The sequence below is a fragment of the Drosophila santomea genome, chromosome 2L, assembly GCF_016746245.2.
Source record: "Drosophila santomea strain STO CAGO 1482 chromosome 2L, Prin_Dsan_1.1, whole genome shotgun sequence".
In the NCBI taxonomy this organism is placed as follows: domain Eukaryota; kingdom Metazoa; phylum Arthropoda; class Insecta; order Diptera; family Drosophilidae; genus Drosophila; species Drosophila santomea.
The window spans coordinates 21,491,523-21,501,598 of record NC_053016.2 but is presented as its reverse complement, the minus strand read 5'-3'; the positions used below and the strand labels follow the sequence as shown (position 1 = coordinate 21,501,598).

General features: G+C 37.9%; 2 protein-coding genes across 3 annotated transcripts; one reads left to right on the top strand and one right to left on the bottom strand.

The window, feature by feature from the left end:
- Positions 1–774: 774 nt before the first annotated feature.
- On the top strand, positions 775–2,960 carry LOC120458072 (protein-associating with the carboxyl-terminal domain of ezrin). The gene is made up of 2 exons (XM_039645584.2): positions 775–1,013; positions 1,065–2,960. The coding sequence occupies exons 1-2, from the start codon at positions 804–806 to the stop codon at positions 2,901–2,903; spliced, it is 2,049 nt and encodes a 682-aa protein (XP_039501518.1). The 5' UTR covers positions 775–803; the 3' UTR covers positions 2,904–2,960.
- Positions 2,961–3,738: 778 nt separating this feature from the next.
- On the bottom strand, positions 3,739–9,637 carry LOC120449722 (CCR4-NOT transcription complex subunit 3). 2 transcript variants are annotated; one of them, XM_039632363.2, is made up of 11 exons: positions 9,582–9,617; positions 9,065–9,524; positions 8,899–8,996; positions 8,677–8,826; positions 7,809–8,618; positions 7,677–7,746; positions 7,268–7,621; positions 7,064–7,210; positions 4,691–5,259; positions 4,420–4,629; positions 3,739–4,360 (listed from the first exon to the last, which is right to left on the bottom strand). In XM_039632363.2, the coding sequence occupies exons 2-11, from the start codon at positions 9,087–9,089 to the stop codon at positions 4,262–4,264; spliced, it is 2,532 nt and encodes an 843-aa protein (XP_039488297.1). In that variant the 5' UTR covers positions 9,090–9,524; positions 9,582–9,617; the 3' UTR covers positions 3,739–4,261. The 2 variants fall into 2 exon arrangements, with proteins under 2 accessions (XP_039488297.1, XP_039488305.1); XM_039632371.1 differs by having other exon boundaries at positions 4,420–4,623; positions 9,065–9,637.
- Between the last annotated feature and the right edge of the window lie 439 nt (positions 9,638–10,076).

The window sequence follows — 10,076 nt, the reverse complement described above, 5'->3', positions numbered from 1 at the left end:
TAAAAGAAAAATTGGTGAACTAGACATGGCAAATATTTTCGTTGAACACTGGTCAGAGTTTTAACACAACGCGAACTGCTAAAAATAGTTTGGTAGAAACACAACATAAATGTTACCTTAGTTTTTAGGCTACACTAAGAATAATAATAATAATCAAAGCGATCACCTAAGGCAGTCATTTGTTTTCCTACCAGCTCACTTAACTCTGCTAAAGATCGATTAAATATTTTATTATTCATGTAAATTTCTTTCGATCTGCACGCCCAATCTAATGTCCTTTTGGAAAATCTTTTGATATATTTTCATTTTTTTATGTCTTGTAAATTTCTCCTTTAGTATTTTAAACGACTTTGCATTGACGAAAGAAATGTTGTATGATTTCTTTAAAATTTGGCAGAATAGGCACTCTTTCAGTCTAGTGATTTCCATCCTGAACAGATCTATATTTGTTTTAATGAATTTACTGAAAATGCTAGAGTGAAAGTGTATGGAAGAATACCCGTCATGGAATCAAGAATAATCAAGCTTTAAATTTTGAAAAGTGTGATTTTTTGACCATAAGCTGTTAAAATTAAAATTTTTTTTTAATCTCGCTTTACATATTTTTGTGACGTTAAAGTACTTAAATGTCGAAGCTGGGCATATTATATTTTATTTTTGAATTTTATAAATATATTATTGTTTATTATTTAGCTGTTAGTGCAGATGCGTCCCTGTCTGAACTTGTTATTAGTGACATACATATATGCCAAAAATAACAAATAATTTAAATTTCTTAATAGTAGTTTACAGCATCTACAGTTATGGGCACTGAAGGCAGCAAACTAAAAGGAATAATTATTGAGGAAAATGAGGTGGAGATTAATAAATTTTGGACAGTTTATAACGCAAAGACACCAACGAAATCCAACGATGAGCGTTGCAGCCAGTTGCTGTCCGTATTTGAAGGCAAAGTGTTTGTCAAGACACATGTTTGGTCCCATGGAGTGGGACCGATTGAAAGGGCAATAAAAGTATATTACTAGGGTATAAGAAAACAAATATTTACCGAATGTTTTCCCCAGAACCTGATGGTCTACCGCCACCCGTACATCTTAAAATATGTAGCTACCTGGGAGAAGTCGGGAAGGAAGTATCTTGCTACAGAGAGGGTCAGGCCCCTTGATGTGGTACTGGCCCAGCAGACCGACACTGAAGTCTGTTTAGGCTTGCGAACAATACTATGCGCTCTAATATTTTTAGTTGAGAAGGCTCTGGCACGACACTTAAATTTAAACACGCTGTCCATTTACGTAACAGAGAGTGGAAGCTGGCGCCTCGCTGGCTTTGAGTACGTTTGGAGGGCTACAGATGTCGACAAAGAACTGCTTGACTTGGCACATTCCTATATAGACTTGAGTATTCATGGAGAGAACTTCGAACAGTTCTTCTTCGCCATTCTGTGTGAGAAAGTGCTGGGCAGGAAAGGAACTGACAGTTGCATTACTGATAGCACTCCACACGTTCAGGATTTCCGTGAGTATTGCAGCACACACCTAAAGCATCAAAACACAAAGCTAAGGCCAAGACTTTCTGCTATCTTGCTACATCCTTACTTTAACCATGAATTCGTCCTCATACATTCCTTTCTCTTTGAGTTGCCCCTGAAATCAGTGCACGAGCGTTACCAATTCTTTAGAAGTTTGATTGATCGACTGCGATATTTCGACGAGGAAGTAGTGGCTTCGCAGCTGTCGTGTGACTTGCTCTCTAGAATGGTTCTGCTGGATCCTGCTGCACAAGAATTCGTGACTCCACATATACTCCGTACAAAAATTACGGATAAAGCACTGGCGTCGTTATTTTCTCCGCAAATCTACGTCAAATATTTAATGCCACACATACTCAAGATGTTCCGCTTGCGTGATGCGCAGATTCGGTTAATACTTCTTGACTATTTTATGGACTATATTCGTCTCTTGAGCGATGAGCAATTAGAGAGCGAGATTCTTCCTCATTTACAGCTTGGTATGACGGATACTAACGAGATCTTGGTAGCCAAAACACTTAGATGCATGGCTGATTTAGTTTCCATATTAGGAGCCGACAAAGTCTTAGGAGGGGATCGATCAAGATGTTTTTCTGATGGCCGTCCGCACGCTGCCGTTTCCACAGACATCGCAAATTCTTTTCCAGAACCGCGGTCCATTAGTCCCTTGATGAATACTAGATCTTTCGATGTGGAAAACCTTATGGTTTCTGGGAGCCCATTGCCACAAGAACGCAACGCCTCCCCCTTATCTATTCGCCTTAGCCCAGACGGCGGAGAAGACGAGAAATTGCGGTTAAATTTAAATGAAAATGCTATAAGTATAAATCATAATAGCGATGCCGAAAAGGACTCAAGAAGAACCCTTACAGAGCATGAAAACAGAGCCAACGATGATGAGGAGGGGATTTGGTTTGATTGGGACAATTCAGACCAGCTTCAGCAGGACTACCGAGAGGATCAGGTTCGAACGGAGTCGGAAACCAAAAGTAATGCATTGACTACAGATATCCAAATAAGCAAATCGTTATTGCCCCCATATCGCACTGCAACATTTAACTTATCCGTTGGAATAAACGAGACAATATCTATGGCAGAACAAAAAGTTAACGATGATCTCAGTGAGCTGGACATAAAGGTGCAACCGGTGATACAAAGTTCTGAGTTAAGCGAATTTGATTTCTTTAAAGATATGGAACCGGTCATCGAAATAAAAACTAGTACCTGTGAGACACCGCAGCAAATAAGCAGCCGTTTTGCTGCTTCTGCGTCAGCCATGAACTGTAATGATCTGTGTGCCGATCAGGGTTGGGGACATGATGAACAAGATAAGGACGATATCCAGTGGGGCGTGAGGAATGCAACGGCGAATTAATATAAAGTCGATATTTTTACTGTTAACTTCACAATAAAGCCTCTAAATTTAATCAAACTGGATTTTAAGTATCTGTGGATACTATTTTTTATTTTTGTCATCCTTGCCTTGGGGAAAACTTGAAAATTTAACTACACATTTAATCGGAAAGCACTGCCAGTCAACTGCCAGCTTTAAATTTTGAAACACAGTGGATTACAAAAAAAATGGGAAACAAAATTAAAAACCCCTGATCATATGTATGACTTGGTTGTTTGATAGTTAGAAAATAGAAACATTACTTTGGATAAGGTTTATAAAGGTCTCACTAGACTTGTTTGTGTAGAAACGGAAAGACGAAAATTGAATGGTAATGGCTTAATTGAATGGTAATGGTATAATACAGGCAGTATATAGTCCAATGTATATAATATCTCTGCGTTGTTACTTCTGACTAAAATTAAAAAAAACCCTTTGTCAGGATATAAAGAATTATACCCTTGATACCACATTAAAATAATTTTAAGAGTTTCAACTATTTAATCGTCTTTATTCTGTGTTCATATATTTAAACGATACTTGCCCTCCGACTTTTAAAAGCTTTGAAAGTTGAACGCAACTAAATGGAACCAAAAATTCAAAATATAGTATGATTAGGTTATACCTCGTTCTTTTAGTTCCAAGTTGAAAGCTTTCTCACAGCAAACTTTTCATAAAAAATGCATCTTTTAATTTCCAAAATAAGTTCACGGGATAATATGAATGCTGAAGCTCCTAGGTTCATATACGCTCAGACATGACCAGGACCAACAACTTGTTATGGCTTTGACCAAGGACCCAAAGAATATAGGTAATATGTGATTGCTTGCTCTTCGCCGACATGTATCTGCTGATGTACGTACTCAGCAATGACGGAAGTAGAACTAATCTATTTGTGACGTAAACAAAAATCACAGTGGTCCTTACAAAATAAACATTTCAAATTATTATTTTCGATGCCAGTTTTTGATACATGTAATTTTGAAGGCCAAGATAATGAAACTAATTGAATTACATATTACTTGAATAAAAAAAACGTAGCGAAATGTGTATAAAACTTAGCATCCTTGCTAATTCTGGGAGAATGTAAAACTAAAGAAAGGAGTAAAGCTAAAACATGCATTCCTACTAAATATCATACTTCATTTTTCTTTTAACTTATGATTACGGTTCTTTTGCTTTTTCCTTTAAATTTCCTTTAGTTGATCTTTCTCGCGCTTTACGATTTTGATTTGTATTATGTTTGTGTGATTTTTTATGAAAGTTGGATTGATTTATTTTATAATTTTAATGGATTGATTTTCTTTTAGACAGACGAAGCAACACACATCGCAACATTTTTAATTCAGCTCCTTGTCCTCTAAGTACTTGTATTCAAAGGTGAATCCCTCCTTCTTTCGCTGACTCCACTTTTCATAATCAAAATAGATGTACGTACCCTGTAAATAGTGTGAACATTTTTTTAACTTGCTCTTTCCCGCAAGGTTTTGTTTCTTACCTGTTCGTAATCATCGTTGATAATCTTGGGCTCCTCGTGCCTTTGAAACCACATCATATACTTTGTGTGGAATCGCCAGCTTTGCTTTTTTAAGGCCTTAGCCGCTAGATATTGGGCCTTAGAGCCCTCCATATAGTAAAACACAAAGAAAAGGGTCTCCGTTGAGAGTCGTTGATAAAACTCAACTGTATCATATATTGGCATCTGTGCCTTAAAATACATTTAAGATAAGGTAATCCGTGCATTAAATTTGTATACTAATATAGCTCACCTGGGGGTAGTGCGCTGGCGTGAGCACTGGGGCGCGATGAAAGTACGTTTGTAGCTTTTCCGTGTCCATAGGCTGTGGCAGGTGATAGTAGGCAGCCTCCATCATTTGAAACTGCATTTGGTGCTCCTTCTGAAGTGGTGTTGGCCCAAGTGGTGTCACACCAAGCAGTGTGGGAATGTGCGCTTCCGTTGTGGCCATCTGCTGTGGCTGGCACGTATGCGTTTTGGCATTGCCGCTAATGGGCTGACCAGTAGCATTTGCTACATTCATGAGACCACTGCCAGTAGAAGGTCCGTTGTTAGATACAGCGACCGCAGAAAGGGAGTTATTTTGAAGCTGTTGCTGCGATGTCAATTGCTGTTGATTCGTATTGGTTTCAGAGTTGAAATGTTGGAGAAGTGATTTCTGCGACTGCTGCTGTCTCAGGTCAATGCTGCTTGTATGCTGCTGAGTGAGTGAATTAGTATCGATCGCGGATCGATTAATAGCATCCTGTGCCATTGTTTTTAGAGAAATCGTATCGACGACATTGCAGCTGGTGTCATTATTGCTGTCCGAGACAGGAAGACCTGAAAAATATTTTTTCAATTAGTAAATGGTTTATAATAAGAAAAAAAAAAAAAAAAGTGCAAGCGCATTTATGCAAAGCTTCACACGGTACTATTTTAACAAATTAAAAAATAAATATTTATACAAACGTAGCATAGATAAGCAAGTGATATTTATTGGATATCCAAATACTACTTCCGGAACGCCTTATACATGTTTATCCAACCTTCTTCGTTGTATATGTATATATGTATGTAGATGACTTTTACATATTGGTGTTTCAATGACGAAATACTGCAAAACGATTGCCATAAATAAACTTGCAAAAATAAAAATGAATCCTCTTAGTGATTTCTTTTTAAGCCAACCAAATGTTTGATATGGTTCATATTCTTCGTTATTAAATAAAGACTAGTATAACGTTATCGACTATTTAAAAAGTCGTTCCGAGAAAAATTCGAGTTGGTTGAGTTACGCGGTCATATCACTGGAGGCATTTGGTATCCCTTTTCATAATTATGCAACATTTAATTAATCTTTTGTAAGTAAAACTAACTAACTAGTTATACAATACAAACAAGAGAGAACTCTGTAGTCGAGTTATTCGACTGCCTGATACCCGTTACTCAGCTAGAGGAAGTGCGAAGAGAAATTGTTTTGTGGGATTGTGGGCGTGGCTAAAAGATTTTTGGCAAATCGAGTAAAAATTTACAAGATTAACAAAAATGTGAAAAAATATCAAAACATTTGTCTGATGTGTGACCGTTGCAGTTTTGGGCGGTTTGTGGGCGTTAGAGAGGACATGCTTAAACTTAACTTTCTAGCCTTTTTAGTTCCTGAGATCTCGACGTTCATACCGAACAGACGGACATGGCCAGATCGACTCGGCTATTGATCCTGATCAAGAATATATACACTTCATATGGCCGGAAACGCTTCCTTTTGCCTGTTACATACTTTTCAACGAATCTAGTATAGACTTTTACTCTACGAGTAAACTAAATCTAAACTATGTGACCCAATCAATAGAGTCCTCAACAAGTAACTGACACCGAGTTAATCTATTTAAAACAAGAATAAAAGAATAGGAAAGCCGATCGATCTGTTGGGCAATAAATCAGCATAAATGAAAATATCATAAGCTATAAAAGGTCTCATTGATTTTACCTGTTTACATTTTACGAAAAGAGGTACATAGGATATAATTAAGATCAAAACTAAATTAAAATGTCCTTATAAAGGTGATAATTTAACTACGCACAAAAATAATTTCTGTATCAAATGTCGTTTGCTTGCCAATTTCTACCGCTATGCAAAAAAACTGTTGAAATTTATTCCTAGATGGGCAATTGGTACCTGATAGTCGCAAAAATTAACTCTAGTGTTCACTCTTGCATTTTGAAGAACTGTAAGACCATTAAATTTTATATGTATTACTTCCGCAAAAATTAACTTTTGAATGTTACCAAGGGAAAGGATAACATTAAAACGAGTTTATTTCCCATAAAAATATCTGATAACATCTTGGAAAATGGTTAACTTAGCAACGGTCGCACTTACAACATACAAAAGTTTAAATTTTGAGACAAAAAATTATTTTAATTTGACTCAATGCACTATTTATATTTTACTCGTTTAGAAATGTGTTTTTTTGATGTCATAGTTAACCGAAAACGTAACCATTTATCATGCAGATATTGACACTGGCAATTCTTGTTTTGGTACGGTTTCTCATACTTCGAATACCTTCTGTCGTATAAAATGTATGCCCTATAACACAAGAAAAAGAAACCTATAACTGCCGAATTATACCTCTAGCCTTACCATTTTGTATGTGAGGGGAATTTGTTTGAAGATTGGATAATGGTGGGACATGTTTCTGCTGTGCCTGTGTTCCAGATCCTACGTTAGCTGCCACAGTAGGTGTTACTGCTAGTTGCTGCTGCAAAACAGGACCATTTTCCAGGAGTGCTAAAAAAAGACAATTATTTAAATAATGGCAGTAAACATGATTAACCGACCCCTTACATGTATTGTGTTTTGCTACTGCAGCGAATGCAATTGTTGGTGTTGGTTGAATCACAGATGGGCCTTGAACATTGGCGCTGCTCACGATCGTCGCCGAAACGGCATTAGATGAAGCTGTTGCAGCGGCAGTGGCTGTGGCGCTTTGGCCAGGCGTTGGAGCGTTTGGCTGAACCGCAGGATTGTTACCACTAGACGTTAATTGCGATGCTCCCGTTCCAACAGTGGAGTTGCAACTTCCGCTCCCACTGCTACTGCTTTGTGACTGCATTACGGAGGCTGCAACGATAGAAGCTGCTGTGGGCAGAGGCTGCTGATTTTTACTAGGAGTTGAACTGACAATCTTATTGACTTGGGCTACATAGGAATCAAAAGTTAGTAAAACTAAAACTCGAAACTTGCTGAAACTTACTATCACTGCTTTGAGGCAGTTTGGCCGTAGCTCGTACAGGGGTTGGTTTTATAAGTTGATGAGGTTGTGGCTGTTAATAACAGTAAACCGTATATTGTTAAATGCATACAACCATTTATTCTTAATACATACTTTTAATTTGAGGGTATTGCTTTCGCTGTTCTTGTTCCGTTTATCGCCTAGCCCTCCAACATAATTTATAGCAACTGTACCGCCTGCAGGATCTGTAGAAGTTGTGGCCGACGAAGAAGCTGCGCTTGTGTCGCTTGCGTAGCCTACATTGCTGCCATTTGATTGTGCCGCTGTCAGCTGTTGCTGAAACAAAGCTGCACTAGCTGCGCTGCTACCACTACTAGCTGCCCCCTGCGACGAAGCGTTTAAAATTTGTTGAACAGTGACAGGGGACTGTGATGGGCTGCCTCCGGAAGTGACGCTGCTCGGAGAACCGCTTGTCTCGTTGCTGTTGTTGCTGTCCGTGGTAGCGGTTCCACTAAGCTCCACTTCATCAAGACCGATTATATCGTCGTATATGAACTCATTTTCCTCAAAGTCTGGCTCTTGCGATGAATCAATGTAATATTCGACATCGTCTTTGATCTTGTTTACCTGCTCTGCTTCGACGCCGTCATTGTCAAGCAGCCTGAGCAAAGTTTCCAGCTTTGTGATGTGAAACTTATGGCGGTCCAACTTTCCTCGTAGGTCATCCATTCGCTCCTGTTTGTCTCGATCTAAACGTTTCTTTTTTCCTGCCAGCAACGATTCGATCTCGCTCTCATACTGGTCAATTTGTATTTGAAGTGAACTTATTGAGCTGGTTAACCAATTGCGTGCGTCATCTTTAATACGCTGGGCAGGATCCATCTTTTGTGCAGCTCCCAAGCCTTCCTTTGAGTAGGCTTTTGTTTTTGTTTCGCGCTCAACCACCTTAAAGCGTTCCATTTGCTGAAAAACATATAATTCTGTGCGCGTAGTCACAACAAATAATATTAAATAAACCCACTGTTTCAATGAGCCGTCGATTCTCAAGAAGGGAGCTCTTATCCTTAATTTCAGCGGATGCGATCCATGATTTAATTTGGTCGCGTAATCGTTGCAATTTTTTGATTTCCTTTTTGAGGTCTGCCTCATACTTCTCCTGCAGATGTTTTTGCTGATAAAGAGGTGTCAGTATAATGTTTATACGTATAGGATTATTTATGTATTTAAAATGTTTTAAGCTCACCTTCTGGTTGGTGTTTGTCGCATTGTGTACTTTTTTCCAGATATCCTCAAACGTTTCAACGCCTTCTGCTACCTTTTTTAAACATCGATCAATTTCGCCTGGGCACGATATTTAGTTTCGTTTGAGATATAAGAAAAAAAATTAGAATCCAGACTTTTTTGCTTACCTTGCAATTTTCTCGTCGCAGCCATAGCTATGTGTTCTCTGGTAAATTTTGGGGACGCAAAAAGTTAGACATAGTCCTCTGTTAGACGCCGGTTGTTTTGGGCTATAACCTGGATTCAAGCCACAAAGTTCGTTAGAATTAAGTGTTCTGAAATCCAGTGGCGTGGCGTTTAAAAATCGGTTTGTGTTTGCAGGTCGCGAGAAAGTCCCAGAGCACTAGGGGTCGTAGAAGTTCCGTGAATGCAAAAGTTCTTCTTCGAGACTGATTTCCTGAAGTGTACTACAACACACCCGCCAGATCCTTTTGGTAGTATTTCTCTTCTTTTCGGCTGGGTGGTGTTACTTTGCCGTCCGTGATTGCAATATTTCGATTCTATGGCAAAGTTTTAAATCTGTGCGTCGAGGTAAGGGCACACAACGTGACGATCAGATATATTGGATATTCATTACATTGCCATTTACTGTGTACAGAGCCTTAGTAAATACATAGATCTACGCATATATACATCAATAAATACACTCATGGATTTTTCGCTTGCTTTTTGTTCTCTTCTTCCTCACACTTTCCGCCATCTTGAAATACATACCAGGAATACCATATATTAATATATCGAATAAGTTGATTACCGTTGTGGCAGCCCTGAATTCAAAATTTTTCAAGTCCTCGCCACACAATCCTAATGGTATCGAGAAAAACAATAATATAATGTATCGTAAAATTATGGGTTTGGGTTGAATATTAGAAAATATTTTTATAAAATTCTATTTAAATTTACAATTTATTTAATTTATAACTTTTATTTAACACTGTTTAAGTTGTAACATTTATATAGAGAACAAAAACTATGTAAATATTAACAAAACAATCATAAACGTTTTCAAAAAAAATTATTTCCACAAAATATGTACTATTCTAAGCATTTGGCTTTAGATTACAAATAAACACATGAAATAACCATTCACTGTGTAAACAGACACTAACGCCTAAAATACATAATACGAGTTATTGTGTT

Bases quoted from the DNA above. Each gene is read 5' to 3' on its own strand.
- LOC120458072 (XM_039645584.2), top strand. From the start codon at position 804: ATGGGCACTGAAGGCAGCAAACTAAAAGGAATAATTATTGAGGAAAAT. The intron at 1,014-1,064 runs GTATATTACTAG...TGTTTTCCCCAG, and splicing joins CGATTGAAAGGGCAATAAAA to AACCTGATGGTCTACCGCCA.
- LOC120449722 (XM_039632363.2), bottom strand. From the start codon at position 9,089: ATGGCTGCGACGAGAAAATTGCAAG. The intron at 7,622-7,676 runs GTAAGTTTCAGC...ATTCCTATGTAG, and splicing joins ACTGCCTCAAAGCAGTGATA to CCCAAGTCAATAAGATTGTC. The intron at 4,361-4,419 runs GTAAGAAACAAA...CACTATTTACAG, and splicing joins TCAACGATGATTACGAACAG to GGTACGTACATCTATTTTGA.